This window comes from Heloderma suspectum, chromosome 4 (assembly GCF_057233095.1).
Source record: "Heloderma suspectum isolate Gila_16-S chromosome 4, 16-S_ref, whole genome shotgun sequence".
Taxonomy (NCBI): Eukaryota; Metazoa; Chordata; class Lepidosauria; order Squamata; family Helodermatidae; genus Heloderma; species Heloderma suspectum.
In genome coordinates this window covers 31,650,190-31,675,054 of record NC_139461.1, presented here as the reverse complement: position 1 = coordinate 31,675,054, position 24,865 = coordinate 31,650,190, and the positions used below count along the sequence as shown (strand labels likewise).

At 43.6% G+C, this 24,865-nt stretch overlaps 1 protein-coding gene across 1 annotated transcript in view; it reads right to left on the bottom strand.

Moving 5' to 3' along the window:
• Positions 1-24,865, bottom strand: part of CSMD3 (CUB and Sushi multiple domains 3) — an 819,154-nt gene that overhangs the window by 115,991 nt on the left and 678,298 nt on the right. The window contains exons 48-51 of the mRNA XM_084851442.1: positions 19,215-19,403; positions 16,033-16,218; positions 8,365-8,559; positions 7,516-7,689 (exon numbers count right to left, since the gene is read on the bottom strand). Of these exons, the coding sequence (XP_084707568.1) occupies positions 7,516-7,689; positions 8,365-8,559; positions 16,033-16,218; positions 19,215-19,403 (744 nt within the window). The remainder of the gene's footprint in view (positions 1-7,515; positions 7,690-8,364; positions 8,560-16,032; positions 16,219-19,214; positions 19,404-24,865) is intronic.

Sequence of the window (24,865 nt, the reverse complement as noted above, 5' to 3'; positions counted from 1 at the left end):
TGGCTGTCTAGCCAGGCTGCTTTCGAGCGGGGGTGGGGGAGAGGCCAGATGTCACATAGGAAGCATTGTAATGATGCTTCTGTGGTCTCTTCCCCTCCCTTCCCCCGGGAACGCCCCATTTTTACCTGCTCCACACTGGTTTTATGAGTGCAGAGCCAGGAACAAACTGTGCTACCTATGAGGTGGCAGGGGAGGGGGCGGGGAGTGAGGTTTCTGGGAACCGAAACATCCGATGACCGTCTAGACACTGTATAGCAGCCATAGGATTGTGCCCTAAATGGTCTAATAAAATAGACAATGGTGAATGCCATCTTCCCCAACCTGGTACCCTCCAGATGTGTTGTACTACAATTCCTATGATCCTCAGTCAGCATGCAATACCATCCCCTTGTTTCTAAACAAAGTTAACTGAAAGTGGGCAGAAGCAGAATGGCCTCATCACAGTTCTGTGAGCACTTCTGAAAAAAGAATTTCACAACTGTGGTGCAGCCTCTCCATGCTTCCCTCATTTGTCCTTGGACCATGGGTAATCCATTCTAAGGGGCTATAGCAGGGTTGGGAAACCTCTGGCCTGAAGGCAAGATGTGGCCCTGGGGGTTCCCATTCTAGCTTGCAAGCCTCTTCTGCTGTTATCTCTGATAACATCGATTGGAGATAAGGGGGTCTTTAAACACAATTGGATATATATACCTGTATAGAACTGAGCTGTGCTTTTGAAGGCATGAGAACTGTTGCATGGCAGCTTGCTCCTAAGCAGATTTGCTTAGAATTGAGCTGTGCTTTGTAGCCCTGACAGCTGTCGCACTGCTGATTGCTCCTGAGTAGTTGTTTTTGTAAACTTTTGGGATGCGGAATTCAGAGATACAGTCATTTGTTTTATACTTGATATTAATATGTGCTTATTTTTTTGGTTGGCAGAAGGTGCTATATTGTAAATGTTCTATCTCAATAAAATACATTCTGAAGGACAAGCTGTGCTAGTGTGTCACAGCAAACCACATCAGATGACATGTGCTCTAGGCCATGAAAGCTTATGCCACACTCAATTTGTGAATTTTTAAGATACCACATGCCTCTTTGCAGTTTTGAATACATTGTTATGCAAATGCCTTCTGTCTACCATGATGTAATTTTGCATTTAACTAACATTTTTTAAATAAATCTATGTTTTGTCTTCCCTCCTACATTCTCATATTTGTACTAAATATAAGGGGTCATAAAATGAAACCTTAGAACAAGATCAATGGATTGGCTCTATGTTGGTTGGCTTTGTGTATAGAATAGGGATAGATGGACTCACCACTGTTTCACCGGGCACTCACCTAGGGGTGGACAAAAGTCACTTACCTGTCCTCGAAGCTTGTTCGCGGTGGGGGGGAGGCGCTTCGCTGCTCCCCCCAAGAAGTTCAGGCCGGGGGGGGAGGCTTCCCGCCTCGCCCGGCCGAAATTCAGGCCGGGGGGGAGGCTTCCCGCCTTGCCCGGCTGAAATTCAGGCCGGGGAGGAGGCACCTCGCCTCGCCCGGCCGCGAACTCCAAAGTTTTTTTTAAAAAACAAAAACGCCCCCGTGATAGGCTACGTGACGATTAACGTAGCCTATCACGGCTAGATCTGCAAAGTCAGCCGTGATAGGCTACGTTAATCGTCATGTAGCCTATCACGGGTGACTTTAAAAAAAAAAAGCGTGTACGCAAATGGCGGCCCCCATAGGGAGCCGCCATTCGTGTTCCTTATTTGGTCGCTGTAGTCTACGTAAAGATTTACGTAGACTACGGCGAAAATAAGGGCAATGCAAATAGCGTTGCCCTTATTTTCGCCGTAGTCTACCAGCGACCAAATAAGGAACAGGAATGGCGGCTCCCTATGGGGGCCGCCATTATCCATATGCACTTTTTTTTTTTTTAAAGTCACCCGTGATAGGCTACGTGACGATTAACGTAGCCTATCATGGCTGACTTTGCAGATCTAGCCGTGATAGGCTATGTTAATCGTCACGTAGCCTATCACGGGGGCGTTTTTGTTTTTTTTCTTTTATTGGAATGGCGGGGGCGGCAGCCGGTCGAAAGACCGGCTGCCGCTCCCACCCCGGACGAACACCCACCGAACCGCCAGCCGGACCCGCTGCCGGGAGGGACATTCGGCAAAGGTAAGTCCCGTCCCGGGGGGGGGTGCGGGGGTGGGGGAGGTGCGGAGAATTTCTCCCCGAAACTTGTTCGGGGGGCCGAACACGTTGGCGCTTGGCCCCCCGAAGTTTCGGGGAGAAATTCTCCACCATCCCTACACTCACCAAGCCGCCACCACTGCTCTCCCCAGACCCACTCGCTGATCCTCCATGCTCACCCAGAACTGTTCACTGAGCAGCCACACATCCAGCAAGTGGGTCCGGTAGCCAGCTGTCCCATTAGCGAGCTGCCATTTTGTGTAAAGATGGCAGTTCGGGGATTTCTGGGAATCTAACGTTGCATAAATAGCAGTCGTAAAGGGGTCATTTACACAACGTTACAGGTGTGAATGGACCTGTTACACCTGTAAAGTTGCATAAATGGTTCTTTATAGTCCTTTAACAGATTTACAGAAATCCCTGAGCTGCCATTTTTCACAAAATTGCAGCTCACTAAGAGGATGGGCAGTTGCCGGACCCACTAACTGGGCCTGCGGATGCTTGGGTGAGCACAGGGGCTCAGCGAGTGGGTCTGGGGGGAGCAAGGAGGGGAGCCCACCAGACTCCACCCCCTTCCCAGACTCTCATGCCATCCCTAGAATAGAAATTCAAATCCACACTACTGGGGGCAACCTAACCTCTCAGAAAAACATGTGTAGTAACAGTAGAAACTATTATTTTGACTCTTTGTTGCACTTTAGTCATAATTTCTTTAGTTTTAATTAAAAAGTCTGGCAACTTGTTAATATTTTCATGCTTACTTTTTAATATCTATGTTTCTATGGGGAAATGTACAAAAGATATATAAAAAGATAGACCTGAAATGTCACCTTCCTAGCCAAGCTTCTGTTTAAATGTCAAACGATTTCATTTGAGATCTATGATAAAGAAACAATCCAAGCTTTTCTACAAGCTTTTCTTTCTTTCTTTCTTTCTTTCTTTCTTTCCCAGACTAATGATTCCCCAGGAACCGGAAGCATTTGCTTTTGTACAAGCATCAAACAATTGTGACCTTATAGCTAGCAAGCCATAATTGTTTATGGTAAAAGTTCAGCAGAACTGGATTCTGCCCGTATAGTGGTTCCTTGCAGCATTTTTTAAAAATTGGCTTCCTTTACTGATTCTTTTAAAGTCCAAAGGAATATAAATATAACTATTTGTCAAGTAGTTAGAGTCTTATATTCTTGTGTTAAAGAGTTCCCTGGAAAAGCAAAAGAGAGTGTCAAGGGGAAAAATAGCCTTTTAAACTTGTTCAGAATGTGAGTAAACTGAACACATGGTGTTTGAGGGGGACTGTGCCTGTTGTCCACTCCCCTGACATCTAAAGGTTGATTGATTCTGTGTGTACAGACTCTACACATGTGTAGCATCTGCGTACACAGAGCCAATCATCACATGGAGGTTGGGGGTGAGGACAATGGGAACGACCCTGTTCTTCCTTCCACACTTCAAGTCTACGCACAATCTACACAAATTCTAATGGATTTGGAGAGCTATTTTCTGCCAAATATTTATAGTTCAATTATTATTTTATTCATAGAAGGCTAACAATAGAATAGAAGTGGAACCGCATAAATATTACTATCATCACACACACACACACACACTAAACATATATAGTTTAGAAGGCTGGGAAAGTCCCTTCATACCCCTTCTGGTTCATGTCTTAAAAGTAAAATTCCATTTTCTTGTGCCATTTCATTGCATAGGTCTGCACGCTGCCTTAGTAAAGATAAATGGGAATGGAACTATAATGGTAATTTAAAATGCTGTCACCACCTTAACCTCAACTGGAAAGCAAATGTCAACTGCTTGCAGAGTCCTGAACTGATGTCTGTTATAAAGTCAACACAATAATCCAGAACAAAATTCATTCAGTCACAATCCTTTGCCATATGTCCACTCGTTCCACAGAACTCTGAAAATGTAACAGGCATTTAAGAAGCTGTGTGCACTGGAGCTCTTGAAATATGGAGTCCTATGCTGGGTTACACATGTCATTCACCACTGATTTCAGCTTATGTGTGCAAAACTGGGCAAGAAACTTCAAGAATTTCAAAAGCAGTTTGTATTTCATCAATTTTATGCAGTACCATATAAGCAGAAGCACATGGGCATACCTCAAGTGGGTTATTCTAGAAAGCTCTGGAAGATTGGAAGGACTACCCCCCCACACACACACACACACTTGCCCATGCCTACTGATGATTCTCACATTATTATTTCAAAAGTAGATTGCTCTGGGTAGAGGACTGATGCTTAAAGCAAAACTTTCACTGACTGGGTGAATTAAAACTTGAGGCATACTTGAAGGACCTTGTTGGATTGTGATCTCTGGCAGTTTACATATATGAATAGTTAAGAGCTACTGAACTGAAGTGCAGTAATTTGCAATGGTCCACTATAGGGATGGGAGAACCAGGGATGTTCGAGCTCACATAAATTCTCCCAACTTCACCTTAAAGCTCAGTTTGACTCACTCTCATCTTTGTTTTTTGGGTTCATTTGAACAGGGAAACCGCACATTTCTGTGTGTGTGTTTTTTCTTTTTCAAAATTGTACATTTTCTTCCATTGAATAAATTGTGATAATGAATATTTTTTGAAAAAAATACATATTTCAAAGTGCACATTTTAAAAATAAATACATGTTTTTCAAATGTGATTGCAAGTTTGGGAATGTGTGAACATTCGCATCTGGGGTTGCAATTGCAAACAGGCCAAGTTCAGATAACTTACGAACTGAAACAAAATTCTTGGACATCCCTATGGTCCACTGGTTTCAATGTACATAATGAGATCTGTATATGTATGCAAAGGTTTGCCTATTTACTTCTAAGAGCAGATGAAAACTCCATATGGACAATAGAAAATTTTTCTACACACTTTGAGTGTTCCATCTGCAGAAAAGAAATGGAAGCACCTGTTTGGATAATATATATAGAATACAGCACTGCTACAGGAAATATAACATTTCTATATTACTTGGGATTAAGATGACCATTGTTAAGATTCTATTAAGACAAACACCAATTAATCATTAACTGCATTCAGAAGAGGTGGGCTATAGCTCATTGAAACATTCAGCCTGGAACTAAGTAAGTTATTTAGAGGCTCCTGAGTGTTTTCTATATCCTGTGTGATTTTTGAACATTTTTCTTTAAACTATTCCCATCCCATCTAAGGATGTACGAAACTCCCCTTACCTGGCTCCGCTGGGTTCCGCTGGGGGGGGAGGTGCTCCGTCCCTCCCCCCGGAATCCTGGCTGGCTGGCTCCGCTCTGCGGGGATTCCACGGAGCCGTCGGCTGGCTAGCAGGGACGCAAATGGTGGCAGCCGTAGCCACCGCTGTTTGCATCCCTGTAGTCAGGCGTGATAGGCTACGTAAAGACTTACGTAGCCTATCATGTCTGGCCTAAAAAAAAACCAAAAAACCCCAACTAAGATGGCGAAAATAAGGGGAAATGCAAATAGCGTCCGCTACGCTATTTGCGTTCCCCTTATTTTCGCCGTCTTAGTCTACATAAATATGTATGTAGACTAAGACGGCCAAAAATAAGGAACGCAAATGGTGGTGGCCATAGCCGCCGCCATTTGTGTACGCTTTTTTTTTAAAAAGCCAGACGTGATGGGCTACGTAAGTCTTTACATAGCCTATCACGTCTTGTAAAAAAAAAAACCCCCGACAAGACTGCAAACGGCGGCGGTGGCAGCAGCCGGTCAGAAGACCAGCCGCTGCAGCTGCTGCCGGAGCTGCCGCTGCCTGGAAGATCCGCCCCAGGTAAGTCTCATCCCGGGGGGGATCCGTGGGGGGACGGGGGGGCCGCAGGCCATTCCGCCACAGATTTCGGGGGGGCAAATGCACTGGCATTTGGCCTCACCGAGATCCGTGGCAGAATTCTCTGCCATCCCTAATCCCATCTCATAAATTTATTTTGAAAGTAACCTCCACTGAAAAAGTGGTTCAAGTGCCATTTGAGAAACACAAGCCCTTGGGTGGGTAGAACTGCTGGCATGGTTCTTAGGATCTCAATGTGTTTTGTATTAAAATCAGTCTCAAATGTGCTAAAAAAAACCCTATACATTAACAAACTACAGGGTAAGGCTAATGCAGATATCCTACTGCTTTAGTTCTGAACTGGTGTCTGATGTCAGAAATGGACTGGATGAGACAAATTGAAGATTAATCCAGACAACACAAAGGTGCTCCTGGTTAGTAAAAAAAAAAAAAGGCAGATCAAGAAATAGGGATTCAAGCTGTGCTGGATGGGGTTAATGCCCCATTAAGACCCAGGCTTGCAGTCTGGATGTACTCCTGGACTCAGCCTTGAACCTGGATGCCCAGGTTTCGATGGTGACCAGGAGTGCATTTGCACAAGTGAGGCTACTGCGCCAACTGCGCCCATTCCTAGAGATGTCTGATCTGGCCATGGTCACACATGCCTTAGTTACATCCCATTTGGACTACTGTAATGTGTTGCATGTGGGGCTTCCTTTGAAAACTGTTCAGAAACTTTAGCTGGTCCAGAATACTGTGGCGAGACTGTTGACCAGGGCCAGTTACAGGGAGGACATGACTCCCTTGTTAAAAGAGCTTCACTAGTTGGCTTTGTTTCCAGGCAAAATTCAAAGTGCTGGTTATGACCTATAAAGCCCTATATGGCTTGGGATCAGGCTACCTGGAAGATGGCCTTCTCTCATACGAGCTTGACCAAGTACTGAGTTCTTCAGAAGGGGTGCTTCTTCTGAGACCGCTGCCTTCAGAGGCACATTTGGTGGTGACCCCAGAGAGGGCCTTTTTGGTGACCACTCCCAGGCTGTGGAACTCCCTACTGAGGGAGGCTAGGTTCGCTCCTTGTCTGCTGTCCTTCTGCTAGCAGGCAAAAAAAATATTATTCAAGCAGGCCTTTGGTGTGAAAGAAGGTCTGTTTGGTTGGATGGAGTTTTTATTCTGTTTTTGTAGTGTGTTTAATAGTGTTTTACTGTATTTGTTGTTATTATTGTTTTAATCACCTTTTATGAGTGATTGCAAGCTGCCTTGAGTGCCATTTTTCTTGGTAGGAAGGCAGGGTACAAATCAAATGAAATCAATCAATGAATCAATCAATATAATAAATACTTACATCCTCAGTGTTCATCAGTGTTACACCTTGAACACTTATGTGTTCATAAATCCCACAGAAACAGAAACCAATATAGAGCTACGTGACTATGCACAGATCATCAGTCAAAAATATAATTCCTTTCAAATGCAACAGAAACCAATTTGGTGACAGAAACTGGACACTTAAATCTTGGTAAGTAAATTACACAGAATAGTCATAAATATAATTTGTGGAAAAGGCAATATATCTTACCTAGGCACCTTGTTTCAGTTCCACTCCACAGACCAGAAGAGAGACATTCCCTTACAGCTGAGCCCACCAACATGAACCCTAAGTCACAAGTAAAGATAGCAGTCGAGCCATATGTGATCTGAGTTCCAATCTTATTCCCATTTGGAGGGATTGGAAGTTCCCCACAGGAAATAACTTTAAAAGTTAAAAGAAGAAGAAATAAGTTGCATACACACCATCCACACGAAAACATTCAATATTTATATTTCAGTGATGACATTTAAAATGCTAAATGTCTTCGGAATGGCAAAGATGAAATCTGCCTGCAAAATTTCGTTAACATGTCGGAGAATATGGCTTTACAATGATTTGGATCTGATTGATAGACAAATGGTTAAGCCAAACCCATGCAATAGAATAAACAAATGACTATGACGGTCATTTTTTCCCTATGACAAATCTCACTCCTTGCCCCTGGAAACTGTACTGCAGCTAGAACTGCAGAATGATGGCTGATATATGTATTAGTCAGAATCAGTATGGGTTGTTCAGACTAAGGCTTCAAAAGCCTCACTGCTGAATACTCAGATCCATCATGCTGGTTTTCAAGAAGACTTCATAGAGACTACTGTGAAGTAATGAGTTTGCATAAAACAACCAATGGGAGTTTTTCTAGCTGCAGAATCCTTGGATGATAGGAAACATAGTGGGTGAGGTACTAAAAGTTGGGAGCAGGTTATTGAAAGTTTCAGTGTCTTGGCCTTAGTTGAAAGCATAGTTGAAAGTAGATAGATGGACCAGACAATCGCAATCTTGAGATTGAAAGCCTAGAAGCTGAATAGATCTTGGCCAGATAAGCACAGTACTCACCTTGGCAGTACGGTCTCTCATTTCTCCAGCTCCAAGTTCCATTGGCAAGACATTCAATGGATTCTGGCCCCAAACCATGGTACCCTGGATCACAGCTGAAAACAACTTTTGTTTTGTATTCATAGTGAGAGCCATTCACTATCCGCCACCTACCATGCTCCAGAGTGAATGAATTGATGCTTGGGCATGTAACAACTTGAGAGAGAGAGAGAGAGAGAGAGAGAGAGGAAAGAGGGACTCATTTCTATAGTTTCATAAGGGAAAAAGGAGAATTTGTCTTGAATTCTAATCAGAATGAGTCCATGTGTTGGGGATATGAAATTATCTGAGTTCATAACCTAAAGAGCTGCACAGTAATCTGTAGGCTATACTTAATTTGGATTCTAGCTGTATTTCACTTGAGGTATAATATTCTGCATTTCATTTGTTCGCTTTGGATTTGGAGGGCGATTATCCACATTTATTTTACTGCTCAAAATAATTACTTAATGGATTACATATCACAGCGAAAAAGTGCTGTATTTATTTGGCTAGCAATATAATCCTTGTATAAGCATGTCTGAATTATAGGCATTTTTATCACACTTCTTGATACCGTTATCTTCCTCTTACAAATGGAGAATTTGTATTTTAACTTCCTGTAGCAAAATGTTCACACCGGCAGAACAGTCACTTTAGGGACTACCCACAATTATCCCTCGCTTTGGAATATGATCATGTTATGGTTTACAAGACTTCGTTTCCTCACTATTGTACTTTGTAGGGCAGAAAAGCAGACTGCAGTGGAACTCTCGACTTAGTGGCAAAACTAATTGTGTTTTAATTGTATAGTGCTTCTATCCTAGTAAGCACTATGCCATATGGAAAATAAATGACAGAGCACTGCAGACAGAGACATAGCTGTAATTAACCAGCGATCTACTTACAGCTATAAAAAACAAACAAACAAACAAACAAACAAACTTCGATTCAACACATCATATCCTTTGTAGGTAAAAATGTCCCTCCCCACCATTAATTGCCTCTACTCCGATTTCCCAGACTCGGAGAGTTTCAAAGCTTCTGATGCTCTCTCATGAAACTATTTTTGAAGCATATGATCTAAATAACCCCCAAAGGTCTGTCAGCCCTTTCTGCATCTTTCCTATTTTAATTTCCAAAGTAGTTGTTTTGTTTAATCTAAACTATATTTTCATCATCATGGCACATTAGATAGCCTGGTTCTCTCAACTGGAGGAATTTTGTTTAAATCCCTGCCTGGTATGGATTTATTGGGTGGCTTTGCGGTACCTATTTAAAACTGCTATGCATGCCAAAAGGCCCTTTGAGTTCAATGGGGCTTACTCCCAGATATAAGATTGTATAAGAATGTAGCCTAAAGCAAACCCATCTGCAAAACAGGAACATGATGACTTATTTCTGAGGATTGTAATAAAGGAGAAGGTTATGGGAACAGTAAACATTTCATACAAAAAGTAAGTCATAAATGACTAACACATAATAATAATAATAATAATAATACCATCAATGTGTATGATATTTTAAGTACAAGTCCCTTTTTCTTCCATTTGCAAGCAAACTTTACTTCCAAGTATGTGTGCTTAGGATCATAATTCTGCGTGATACTTAACTGAGGTTTGGGATGCAAATATATACTATATGACAGTACACCACTCATAGGAGGATTATGGTTTATAACTTCTATTCCTGAACGCTGTAGATTATCTCAGATCATCTGTAGATGGATCTCAGCTTTGGTGAACAGTATCTCCTCCTAGTCCGGGACTGTTATTACATCCTCACCAGGCATGTTTTCCATGGCTATTTAGAAATCACTGTATTAGTCATTTTCCCCTGTAGAACTACAAGTCTTACTTTGGATTCATAATGTGTGAGGGATCATGAGAAAGAAATGGTGGTGTAACTGTTTTAGAGTCCTAAAGTTACATACATTTCTCTGAGAATGAATGTGTGACTGACAGTCAGAATACTTCTATATGGCTTCTTGGTTTGCTCCTATCCATGAAGAGTATACATAGTTTGTTGTTTATTCATTCAGTCGCTTCCGACTCTTCGTGACTCCATGGACCAGCCCACGCCAGAGCTTCCTGTCGGCCGTCGCCACACCCAGCTCCCCCAAGGTCGAGTCTGTCACCTCCAGAATTATCATCCATCCATCTTGCCCTTGGTCGGCCCCTCTTCCTTTTGCCTTCCACTTTCCCTAGCATCAGCATCTTCTCCAAGGTATCCTGTCTTCTCATGATGTGCCCAAAGTACTTCAGTTTTGCCTTTAATATCATTCCCTCAAGTGGGCAGTCTGGCTTTATTTCCTGGAGTATGGACTAGTTTGATCTTCTTGCAGTCCAAGGCACTCTCAGAATTTTCCTCCAGCACCACAGTTTAAAAGCATCTATCTTCCTTCGCTCAGCCTTCCTTATGGTCCAGCTCTCGCAGCCATAGGTTACTACGGGGAATACCATTGCTTTAACTATGCGGACCTTTGTTGTCAGTGTGATGTCTCTGCTCTTAACTATTTTATCAAGAGTTGTCATTGCTCTCCCCCCAAGAAGTAAACATCTTCTGATTTCCTGACTGCAGTCAGCATCTGCAGTAATCTTTGTGCCTAGAAAGACAAAGTCTGTCACTGTCCACGTTTTCTCCCTCTATTTGCCAGTTATCAATCAAGCTGCTTGCCATAATCTTGGTTTTTGTGAGGTTTAACTGCAACCCAGCTTTTGCACTTTCTTCTTTCACCTTCATCATGAGGTTCCTCAGCTCCTCCTCGCTTTCAGCCATCAAAGTGGTATCATCTGCATATCGGAGATTGTTAATGTTTCTTCCAGTGATTTTAACTCCAGCCTTGGCTTCATCTAGCCCAGCACATCGCATGATATGTTCTGCATACAGGCTGAATAGGTAGGGGGAGAGTATACAACCCTGCCGTACTCCTTTCCCAATCTTAAACCAGTCCGTTGTTCCGTGCTCTGTTCTTACCTTTGCTACTTGGTCATTATACAGATTCCTCAGGAGGCAGACAAGATGACTTGGTATCCCCAGCCCACCAAGAACTTGCCACAATTTGTGATGATCCACACAGTCAAAGGCTTTAGAATAGTCAATCAAACAGAAATAGATGTTTTTCTGAAACTCCCTGGCTTTCTCCATTATCCAGCGGATATTGGCAATTTGGTCTCTAGTTCTGCTGCCTTTTCGAAACCCAGCTTGTACATCTGGCAATTCTCGTTCCATGAATTGCTGGAGTCTACCTTGCAAGATCTTGAGCATTACCTTAATGGGATGTGAAATAAGTGCCACTGTTCGATAGTTTGAACATTCTTTGGTGCTTCCCTTTTTTGGTATGGGGATTAGGGATGTCAGAGAATTCTGCAACGGATCTCGGTGAGGCCGAATGCCAGTGCATTCGGCCCCCCAAAATCCATCGCGGAACGAAGCCCCTGCCCCCCCACGAAAGGTGCATGAAATGGAGCACTTACCTGCTCCCGTCCACGCTGCTTTGCGAATGGCGGGCGTTGCTTCCTCCCCGACTAGCTGTGATAGGCTACGTAAATACTTACGTAGACTATCACGGCTAATGCAGGGACACCATTTGCGTCCCTGCAGAGGCCGTGGCTGGCTAAGTAAGTATTTACATAGCCTATCACAGCTGGGGGGGGAACCCCAGCATACGCAAATGGTGGCGGCTACCGCCATTTGCGTACTCTGGTTTCCCCCCCCCCTGCTGTGATAGGCTACATAAGTATTTACGTAGCCTATCACAGCAGGGGGGGGGGAAACCCAGCGTACAAAATGGCGGTAGCCACCGCCATTTGCGTACGCTGGGGTTCCCCCCCCCCAGCTGTGATAGGCTACGTAAATACTTATTATGTAAATACTACGTAAATACTACAACAGCCGCCATTTGCGTCCCTGCAGGGCTGCCCAGCGGCCAGATGTCCGGCTGCGGGCAGCTGGAGCTGGCTGGTGGCTCCACGGTTTGGCTGCGGAGCGGAGCTGGCCAAGCAGGATTCCGGGGGGGAGGAATGGAGCGCCTCCCCCCCACCGCGGATGCCCCTGCGCAGAGCCAGGTAAGGGATTCGTACATTCCTAATGGGGATATAAGTTGATTTTTTTCCAATCTGTTGGCCATTCTTGTGTTTTCCAAATTTGCTGGCATATGGCATCCATCACCTTGACAGCATCATCTTGCAAGTTTTTAAACAGTTCAGCTGGGATACCATCATCTCCTGCTGCCTTGTTATTAGCAATGCTTCTTAAGGCCCATTCAACCTCACTCTTCAGGATGTCTGGTTCTAGCTCACTGACCACACCGTCAAATCTATCTATCCCCGATATTATTATCCTTCCTATACAGATCTTCTGTATATTCTTGCCACCTTTTCTTGATCTCTTCTGCTTCTGTATATATAGTATATATAGTACTTAATATTAGAATCATAGAATAGTAGGGTTGGAAGGGGCCTACAAGGCCATCGAGTCCAACCCCCTGCTCAATGCAGGAATCCAAGTCAGAGCATCCCTGACAGATGGCTGTCTAGCCTCGTCTTGAATGCCTCCAGTGTGGGAGAGCCCACCACCTCCCTAGGGAATTGGTTCCATTGTTGTATTGCTCTAACAGTCAGGAAGTTTTTCCTGATGTTCAGCCGGAATCTGGCTTCCTGTCACTTGAGCCCATTATTCCGTGTCCTGCACTCTGGGATGATCAAGAAGAGATCCTGGCCTTCTTCTCTGTGACAACCTTTCAAGTACTTGAAGAGTGCTATCATATCTCCCCTCAGTCTTCTCTTCTCAAGGCTAAACATGCCCAGTTCTTTCAGTCTCTCTTCATAGGGCTTTGTTTTCAGTCCCTTGATCATCTTTGTTGCCCTCCTCTGAACCCTCTCCAGTTTGTCTGCATCCTTCTTAAAGTGTGGTGCCCAGAACTGGACACAGTACTCCAGATGAGGCCTAACCAGGGCTGAGTAGAGGGGAACTAGTACTTCCCAGGATTAGGAAGCTATGCTTCTATTAATGCAGCCCAAAAGAGCATTTGCCTTTTTTGCAGCCACATCACATGGTTGGCTCATATTCAGCTTGTGATTGACAACAATTCCAAGATCTTTCTCGCTTGTAGTGTTGTTGAGCCACGTATCCCCATCTTGTAACTGTGCATTTGGTTTCTTTTTCCTAGGTGCAGAACTTGGCATTTATCCCTATGAAATGTCATTCTGTTGCTTTCTGCCCAGCGCTCCAGTCTATCCAGATCACTTTGAATTTTGTTTCTGTCTTCCAAAGTATCAGCTATCCCACCCAATTTGGTGCCATCTGCAAATTTGATCAGCATTCCCTGCACCTCCTCCTCCAAGTCATTAATAAAAATGTTGAAGAGCACTGGGCCCAGGACTGAGCCCTGCAGTACCCCACTCGTTACCTCTCCCAAGTTTGAGAAGGTCCCATTGATAAGCACTCTTTGAGTCCAATTCTGTAGCCAACTGTGGATCCACCGGATCGTTGTTTCATCTAGTCCACTTTGAGCTACTTTGCTCATCAGGAGATCATGGGGCACTTTGTCGAAAGCTTTGCTGAAGTCAAGGTATATGATGTCTACAGCATTCCCATGGTCTACAAGGGAGGTTACTTGATCAAAAAATGAGATCAGATTTGTCTGGCAGGACTTGTTTTTGACAAATCCATGTTGGCTTCGAGGAATCATGGCATTGTTTTCAAGGTGCTTACAGGTGGATTGCTTTATCATTTGCTCCAGAATTTTCCCTGGGATTGATGTCAGACTGACTGGTCTGTAGTTCCCAGGTTCCTCCTTTTTACCCTTTTTGAAGATAGGGACAACATTAGCCCTCCTCTAGTCATCTGGCACTTCCCCCGTCCTCCATGATTTCTCAAAGAGAATAGACAGCGGTTCTGAGAGTTCTTCTGCCAGTTCCTTTATTACTCTAGGATGCAGTTCATCCGGCCCTGGAGATTTGAACTCATTCAAAGTAATTAGGTGTTCCTTGACCGTATGCCTATCGATCTCAAGCTGCAATCCTGCCCCTTCAGCCTGTACTTCACCTTTGCCAGGGGGGTCATAGACCCTCTTTTGGGAGAAGACTGAGCCAAAGTAGGAATTGAGCACCTCTGCCTTTTCTTTGTCATCTGTTATCGTTTCACCATTCTTATTTAATAGCTGAACAACCATCTCTTTCCTCTGCCTTTTACTATGCACGTAGCTGAAGAAAGAGTTTTTGTTGTTTTTAGCATCCCTCGCTAGCCTCAGCTCGTTCTCAGCTTTAGCCTTCCTGACGCCATCCCTGCAATTCTATGCTACCTGCCTGTACTCTTCCTTTGTTACTTGGCCTTCTTTCCACTTCCTATATGTGTCCTTTTTTGTTTTCAGGTCATCCCTAAGCTTTTTGTGAAGCCACATTGGCTTCTTCTGTTGTCTTCCACCTTTTCTTCTTGTTGGAATTGTTTGTGATTGTGCCTTGAGAATTTCCTTTTTTAAAGCTCCCGCCCATCTTGGACTCCTTTTCTCATTAGCGTCGCTTGCCATGGGACCTTACTGATCATTGTTCTGAGTTTATGAAAATCAGCTTTCCTAAAATCCAGGGTACGCGTTTGACTACACTCGGCTTTTGCTTCCCTTAGAACCAAGAACTCAAGTGCAACATGGTCACTTTCCCCCAGAATTCCTGTAACTGCTACTTTATCCACTAAGTCATCTGTGTTGGTTAGGATCAAGTCAAGGATAGCCAATCCTCTAGTTCCTTCCTCTACTTTCTGTAGGAGGAAGTTATCCGCCACACAAGTCAGGAATTTCCTGGAGGGGCCATGTTTTGCAGAATTTGTCTCCCAACAAATATCGGGGAAATTGAAGTCCCACATTACTACTACCTCATGCTTCCTTGAAACATTGGCTATTTGCTTTTCAAAAGTTTCATCCTTGTCTTCTCCTTGGTTGGGTGGCCGGTAGTAGGCTCTGACCACCAGGTTCCTTTTATTCTTTGCTCCATTTATTTTGTTCCAGATGCTCTCGATGGGGCTACCAAGCTCATCCTCCTGTATTTCTGTGCAGAGATATGTATTTTTCACATACAGTGCAACCCCAGCTCCCTTTCTGTTCCTCCTGTTCTTTTTGAACAAGTTATATCCTTCAATTGCTGTATTCCAGTCATGAGCGTCATCCCACCAAGTCTCAGTTATACCTATCAGGTCATAATTTCCCTCTTGTATTAAGAGTTCAAGTTCGTTCTGTTTGTTTCCCATACTCTGGGCATTAGTATATAGACATCGAAGACCATGTGCTTCATAGTCTGGCTTTCTTCCTACATGTGTCTGAAGACTATTAAACTACAGACATAATCTAATAGGACTTTTCCCTGCTGGAGGCCCACAGTCATGCTGTTGTGAAATTCCTATACATTTCAATATACGTACCACATATACCTGGCAGACCATATCCTTTAAGATTATCTTTAACATATACATTTTACCAATATTTACAGGATGCTTCACTGTGGTCCATTAATTGCAACCATTTTAAACATGCATCGTATTTCAAAATTTGAACACCCAAATGCAAGCACTTGAAAAATAAACCCATATCTTTAGTTGATGAATCCAAAACAAAGTCAACTTTTTTCAACCAGAAAAGTATTTCTAGGTTTTCCTTACCTACACAACGAGGTGTTTTATTATGGTTGCTCCATGTGCCATCTGGCTGGCAGGATGCAGTAGTAAGTTCCTTGGATGACAGCCTATACCCATCATTGCAAAAATAAGTAACCCGTGTGCCTACCAAATAATCTGTAGTTAATATCCCACCATTCACTGGAGCTTTTGGAATCCCACAAGAGATAGCTGCAGATTAAAAAAAGAACACACAGAAAACATATCATTTCACTAATCTTGTCTCAACCTGCTTTTTGAATATAGTATCTCAAAAGTTCAGGAAAAGACATGTGTTTGGGATGAGGAAGCAGAAATAAAGAATACCTGAACAACAATTTCAGCTTGCCTCTGTATTCAACTGTCCTACATATTCATGGCCCCTTTGCAATGTATGCATCAACAATATGTGCTACTGAATATAGGAAGACTTATTCCAAGTAAAAAAGATCACAGTACTGGCAAGAACAGGTTCCAAAGAATGCAGTTCAGAGGGAGTACAGTATACTAAATATCTTGGCCCTTTGTGGATGCAGGCCTTGGGTGTGGATGCAAACTGCCCTGGAGTGGTAATCAGGATGAAATGTAGGGAAAGCACTATCTCTTATACCAATTTCTCATTTTCTTGGCAAAACCTCCGTTTCTTTCTTCGGTCCTCTGTTAGGCTGATCCCTACACATAGAACAGCGACCCTCCATTCTACCCAATAGGCAAAGTTTCTCAATCCAACTTGTTGTGCAAAACCATGTCTGGACCACAACTGACTCTTGCTTTGCATGGTGATTGCTATTAGCTACCACTGCCCTACCCAGATTTCTACTATTATTTTATCCTTTCATCTGACTGAGCAAATTGTCTATAAGCTTTCTGGCAGACACAAAATTTGGCAGCAAATCACCACTTTCTCCCATTGCCCTTGCAAGCACTAGTAATGTTGTACAAGCAGCATAATTACGTCAATATTTGAGGGAGCGCCTCTCCCTATATATGCCTGCCCGAGAACTGAGATCTGTTGGAGGGACCCTCCTCTGCGGCCCACCAGTATGAGACATACATTATGGTGGGACGTGGGAGAGGGCCTTCTCTGCTGTGGCACCCCGGTTGTGGAATGCCCTGGGCTAAATGCATTCCCTAGCACATTGTTTTAACTGTTTTATCATTTTAGATTTTAACTGGTATTAGTTTGTTTAATAGTTAAATATGTTTTTAGGCATTTAAATTATTTATTGTTTTATACTGTTTAAATTGATTTTATCTGTATGCTTCCCTGAGATCTTAATGATATAGGGTGGGATACAAATGCAATGAATGAATGAATGAATGAATAAATAAATAAATAAATAAATAAAATTAGTGCTAGTCCTAGAGCATAGTTGCCTATAACGCTTAGTGCTAAATAAATGGTCAATCGCAGTGATAGTCACAGAAGTAGTGATCTCATTGCTGTAGTAGAACAGGAGCAGGAACAGCTCCAAAACATGGACCAAAGCAAGGTATATAGCTCTGAATTTTTCACATGTCAATCAATGTAAATACGGTGATTTATAATGCTGAAAAGAAACAAAAAAGGATTCTTCTGGATTAGTTGTAAAAAATGGTGCTTTCTCACTTGTTGCATGCTTGCTATCTTCGGCTTGATGGATCACTAGCTGTGTCGGCATAGGTTAAAACAACATCACAGAACAATCTAAAATCAGCACTCAAATAATGCTTCTCAAATATGGAGTTGTTGGGAAAACTTTTTACAGATTTTAAACATTAACAGAAATTAAATTACCACTATGGCATAACTTTTGAATTTTGTTTCAAAATCCATAAAGAGATTCTTCTTTTCAGAACACTTGTATTTGAGATCAAAGGTTTGTTCCCCAAAATTACTAATGAGAAATTAGCATTGAGGAATTTTCAAACTCATATTTCTCTAAAGGTCAGGAAAAACATACCTGTGGGCTTGCATTTAAGTAAGGAAAACACTTGGATGACATCTCCCTAATGGAGGTTTGCACTCAAGACATGCCTGAGATGCTAGCATGAATAGTAAACCAGTATTAATACCTTCTCCTAGTTCATGTACCAAAAGGCAAATGACCTTGGTTTTTAGGAAATGAACATAGAAAATATTAATAAATATTTGTCATTAATAATCACCAATCACATTAAGTTCAGTCGCCAAGGAAACTTGTATCAAAGTACTGCATATTCAAACATGCCATTATGTGATTTTTATATATTCCATAGCACTGAAATGGTGCTGTTTGCAACATAATACATTTTTATTATAAAAAATACATACTGTAAATTGCTCACAAATAGTCATTTTAAAAGACATCATTCTTTCCATTTCAGTGCTATAGTATATCTTAAAAACATACCAAAGCATTATTTAACCAGCAGTATCCACAGTTGTAAATCCATGCAATAGATGATCTGAACCTCAACAATCTTTAGACAGAGATGAAAGGTGAATAATGATAAAAAAATATCATTCTAGAATTTTTATCAATTAAGGATGTGATATCCTCTTTACAAACATAAACTACAATGAAAGCATAAAGTATTTAAGTGATACAGAATTTTAAAAAATAAACAAACTTCCCTGAAATGTTAATAAAATGATTATGAAGGTAACAACAACAACAGCAACAACAAACAACAACAACTGGGGACAGAATCACGAACACCTGGCAAAAGGTGACCTTGTGCTCCTGGAAGGTCCATGATGTGCATTTCTGAAGAGGGCATTTCAAATATGAGGTGCCATGACTGAGAAGGCCCTCTCTAGTCACCACTAGCCTAAACTCAGATGGTGATGGGACTCAGAGCAGGGCCTCTAACAGAGATTATAAGGTTTAGACAGGCTCAAGGTGTCCTTCAGGTAGCCAGGAAGCTACTCTTTCCTGGGAGCAAGCCCCACTGAACTCAGTGGGGCTTGCTTCTGAGTAGACATATATATGGTTGCAATGTAAAGGTAGTAACCAGCATTTTGAACTGAGCCTGGAAACGCACAGCAAACCAGTGTAGCTGTTCAAGAACTGGAGAGATATGCTTTCTGTAGCTGGTCCCAGTAATCAAGCTGCTGTATTGCCTAGTAACTGAAGTGAGCAGCACTACCAGTGAACTGGGACATCTATAGAAATGTGGACCAAAGCCAAAGTGTGTAAATCCAGATTTGCCATGGAAGTATTTACCTTGACAGGCTGGGACAGGTACATCCCACGCATGATATCCATTGGGAGATTTCCTACACACAGCAGTGCCTTTTCCAACGAGCCGGAATCCTCGGTCACAAGCCCAGCGAACCACACTGTTGAGCTGCCCGCCTGTCTGACTAACAATGAACCCATGAGGAGGTGACTCTGGAGTACTGCAGTAGAGGGCTTTAAAAACAAAACAAACAATGCATAGGTTTCTCCCTCTCACGTGACATTATTTAACAGTAAGCAACAATGCAACACTTGGTGGTTTGACGCCTTTAGCCACAGTGGTGGAGAAGCCTCCAAGCAGAGAGGAAATGGCAAGAGTATATTGTTCTGCTGCACCTGAGCATTATTTAGGAGGGGCACAAAGACTTTTGTAGCACTGTAAGGCTGGAAGGGAAAATGAAATGGCATCTTTGGGGCCTGCTTGCCCCAATGGAAAAGCTAAGCCAGATCTGCATCTAACTTTTCACCTGGCTCTTGGCTTGAGAAAAAGCAGATCAGACAATTACAAAAAAAGCAGATCAAACAGGACAGATAAAAGGAAGCACTTCTTCACACAGCACATAGTTAAACTAGGGAATTTGCTACCACAGGATGTAGTGAAGGCCACCAACTTGGATGGCTTTAAAATAGGGATGGCGGAGAATTTCTCCTCGAAACTTCAGGGGGCCGAGCGCCAACGTGTTCGGCCCCCTGAATAAGTTTCAGGGAGAAATTCTCCGCACCCCTCCGCCCCCCGCACCCCCCCCGGGACGGGACTTACCTTTCCCGAATGTCCCTCCCGGCGGCGGGTCCGGCCGGCGGTTCATTGGGTCTTCGTCAGGGGCGGGAGTGGCAGCCGGTCTTTTGACCGGCTGCAGTTGCCGCCATTCCAATAATAATAAAAAAACGCCCCCGTGATAGGCTACGTGACAATTAACGTAGCCTATCACAGCTAGATTTGCAAAGTCAGTCGTGATAGGCTACGTCAATCGTCACGTAGCCTATCATGGGTGACTTAAAAAAAAAAAAAAGTGCATACAGATAATGGCGGCCCGCATAGGGAGCCGCCATTCCCGTTCCTTATTTGGTCGCTGTAGTCTACGTAAAGATTACGTAGACTACGGCGAAAATAAGGGCAACGCTATTTGCGTTGCCCTTATTTTCGCCGTAGTCTACGTAAATCTTTACGTAGACTACAGCGACCAAATAAGGAACGCGAATGGCGGCTCCCTATGGGGGCCGCCATTTGCGTATGCACTTTTTTTTTTTAAGTCACCCGTGATAGGCTATGTGACGATTAACGTAGCCTGTCACGGCTGACTTTGCAGATCTAGCTGTGATAGGCTACCTTAATCGTCACGTAGCCTATCACGGGGGCGTTTTTTTTTTTAGTTTTTTATTTCGCTGCCGGGCGAGGCGAGGCGCCTCCTCCCAGCCTGAATTTCAGCCGGGCGAGGCAGGAAGCCTCCCCCCCGGCCTGAATTTCGGCCGGGCAAGGCAGGAAGCCTCCCCCCCCGGCCTGAACTCCACGGGGAGAGCAACGAAGCACCTCCCCCCCCACCGCAAAAAGCTGCGAGACCAGGTAAGTGACTTTCCTGCACCCCTACAAAAGGGGTTAGACAAATTCCTGGAGGAGAAGGCTATCAATGGCTACTAGGCTTGATGGCTATGTGCTATCTCCAGAACCAGAGCCAGTGAGCCTATGTACACAGTTGTTGGGGAACATGGGTGGAAGGGTGCTGTTTTATTCCTGTCCTGCTTGTGGTTTCCTAGTCGACAGCAGGTTGGCCATTGTGAGAAGAGAATGCTGGACTAGATGGACCCTTGGTCTGATCCAGCATGGCTATTCTTATGTTCTTATGCTTCTATGTCTTTCAATTAAAAAAAAAAAAGGCAGATTGAATTTTACTGATGGACAAATATGGAGTACAATCATGGATTGTGTCAAATAAAAAAGCACATGAGTGCCTTATTATCATACTATCCTTCCAAATTCAGGTGAATGAGGTCCAGATCCATCCATTCCTTACTGCCACTCACTTGTGGGCTTGTAGTCCAAAATATCTGGAGGGCACCAGGTTGTCGGTGCCTGGTACATACAACGCACACTTGTAATGGACTCCTGAAAATGCTCTTCAACCTACAATATAGTGCCTATTCTTACATGACCAGAGGAAGCCGCAGTAGGTGTATCAATGAGTGCATTTGCATGAGCCTTTCTCTATATGTCCATTCCAGCAGAGAAGAGGGCAGGTCAGGAACGTTTATCATTGGATACTTTATGCCCTTTAATCTGGCCCTCATATCTGGACCTTTATTAGCAAAAAGAAGTGAGATAGATAGGACCAGCTTCCATCTCAGATTTGTAGCTCTGGAAACATCCCTATATTTTAACCTTGTTTTATTTGAAATTTGCATCATCTCATCAAAACCTGTCCTTACCCCAGGAAGTCTAGTGGCAATATGTCCATTACTGTGATTGCACTCATGTTCTGCCTTTTCTCCCGACTAGTTCAGTATAGCAACTATGGTTCCTTCCCCCACAGCATCCATTTTATCCTTGCAACAACTTGGTGAGATAGGTTGGACTAAGAGATAGTGATCGACAACCCCAAGTTATATGGTGAATATCATGGAGCAGCTAACATTTGAACCTTGGACTCCTAATTTAACAGTCTATCTTCTATAAAAGACTGGGTCTCACTGAACATTCTTGTCCAGCATTATTCTCTACTGCTGTCCGAAATTTGTCCTCCAGTTTTCTGACAGTTTTCTTTTCCCACGAAAGAAGCTTCTGTTTTTCTGCCTCATTCTCAGGGCACTTTAAAATTGCTTTTGAATTTGGGGTGATATTGTTGGGCTCACCTTATCATTGTGAGATGGCTGAGGATACTGGGGGTTTTCTCCCCTTTCTATTACACATTTCTCCATTACTATGCAGCCTCCATGGCTGCCTGCGCTTCCTGATCTGAAAAAGCCCCATGGGAGGAGTTACCTCATAAGGTCTTCCCCTGAGTGTTAATTGAAGCCTGGGAAGCCAGCTTGGCTGCAGGCTGTACAATGAAATGCAGGACATTCACACATGCCCCTCCTAAATAAGGTCAGTGTGAGAAGCCCACACCACACCCACAAGAATTTCACAAAATATTTTGGGGGAAAAACTATTCAAAAGCAAATTGTTTTCTTTCACATTTAATGAAAATGGCTGAAAAAATGTGGAAGAAATTGTTGACGCAACACCTTTATTTTCTAAGTGAAAAAAAATCACATCTAAAGGAGGTATATATCCTTTAAAAAGAGGAGATGAAGAGTGTGATAGGGAGGAAGTACTTTTTCACACGACACATAGTTAAACTATGGGGTTTGCTACCTCAAGATGCAGTGATGGCTGCCAACTTTGATGAGTTTAAAAAGGGGTTAGACAAATCCCTGGAGGAGAAGGCTCTCAATGGCTACTAGTCCTGATGGCTATGTGCTACCTCCAGTACCAGAGGCGGTGCCTATGTATACCAGTTGCTGGGGAACATGGGTGAGAGGCTGCTGTTGCACTCCTGTCCTGCTTGTGTTTTCCTGGTTAACAGATGGTTGACCACTGTGTGAACAGAATGCTGGCCTGGACTAGATGGACCCTTGGTCTGATCCAGCGTGGTGCTCTTCTTACGTTCTTATGTATGGAGGTTGGTTCTCTGGATAGCAAGACATTTGCACATTGAGTCAACTTCACAATCAACACAACAGGGCACACAATACCTTGCAAGGCACTGTATATTTTGTAGTAAGTTACTGAAGGTTTCACTTTTGAATAGCCATTTTACTGTATCAGTTAAGACCTAGACTATTATTTATTTTCCCATGCACACTGTTTGCAAATCTTATTTCTTCCCATTCGATAAAATCTGGATGTGTTAATTACAAATGTAATCTACTTACACTGTGTTAACATCTAACCTCCATTTTCTTTCTGAAGATTCTGCATATTGTAATTGACACTTGTTTTAACATGTTTTCAGGGTAATTAATATTGGCAGAAAGATCAAGATCGATGACATAGTTCCTTTGCTGGATAAAAGGAATGTGAATGCACCTGACATGAGATAGAGGACAGGAAGACCTCCAAAACATATTGGAAGTATGGAAATGACTGCTGCTTAATTTTGTTCAATTTGAGAAAACTATTTTAAGGAGAGTCTTCCATGGTGCACACACACAAGCTCAACACTTCTGCTTGTAATATTGCCATTTCCTTCCTTGATGTCTGTTTTGAGAAGTAAATACATTTGGGGCTCTCTAAAAGAATCTTTGAAGTTAGCCCAGAATGTAACACTGATCCGCACCTTCTAGAAAGAAACTGAGTTGCCCATAGGTTTAGGTAAGCCCTACTAACCACATAACTCACATGTTTTTAAAAAAATACTGGGATTTTTTTGAAGGCTTTGGGGCAGTAGCAACACAATCCTCAAACAAGGACTGTGATTCTGTGCTGGTCTTCTGACTTAATCATGACACTCAAGTTTGGTCTTGTTTAACTTCAGAACCTCCACCAATTGGGTTCTAGACACCTCAGTGGGTTACTAAGCTATGTTTAAACAGGCAAATACCATCACAGTCTAAAAAGTAAACTGAATTTTTTAAAATGCTTTATTTATTAAAAGTAGAAAAATTAAGAAAAGGTAGCATGGTGGATCTCTCTCTCTCTCTCTCTCTCTCTCTCTCTCTCTCTCTATTAATCATCTATCTGTGGCATGAATATAATAAAAACTCTCAGGGGTGAGCCAGAGGGTGCAATCCTATTGAGATAGTTGGCAGCCTCCGAAGTAGGGATTTACGAATCCCTTACCTTGCTCTCCTGAGGGGCATCTGCGGTGGGGGGGAGGCGCTCCGTCCCTCCCCCCGGAATCCTCGACGGGGGGGAGGCACTCCGTCCCTCCCCCTGGAAACCTTGATGGGGGGACGCGCTCCGTCCCTCCCCCCGGAATCCTTCCCGGCCAGCTCTGCTCCGCGGCCAAGCCGCGGAGCCGCCGGCCAGCTCTGGCCACCTGCAGCCGGACATCCGGCCACTGGGCAGCCCTGCAGGGACACAAATGGCAGCTATTGTAGCCACCGCCATTTGTGTCCCTGTATTGAGCTGTGATAGGCTACGTAAATATTTACATAGCCTATCACGGCAGGGGGAAAAACCCCAGCGTACGTAAATGGCGGCGGCTACCGCCATTTGCGTACGCTGGGTTTTTTCCCCCTGCCGTGATAGGCTACGTAAGTATTTATGTAGCCTATCACAGCAGGGGGAAATTTATTTTTCCCCCTGCCGTGATAGGCTACATAAATACTTACGTAGCCTATCACGGCCTCCGCAGGGACGCAAATGGCATCCCTGTGTTAGCTGTGATAGGCTACGTAAGTATTTACGTAGCCTATCACGGCTTGAAGGGGAGGAAGCGAATGGTGGCCGCAGGATGGCCGCCATTCGCAAAGCAGCGCGGATGGGAGCAGGTAAGTGCTCCATTTCATGCACCTTTCGTGGGACGGGGGGGGTGGGGACTTCGTCCCGCGTGCCTTTTGTGGGTTGGGGGGGTGGGGGCTTTGTTCCATGATGGATTTTGGGGGGCCGAATGCACTGGCATTCGGCCTCACCAAGATCCGTTGCGGAATTCTCTGAC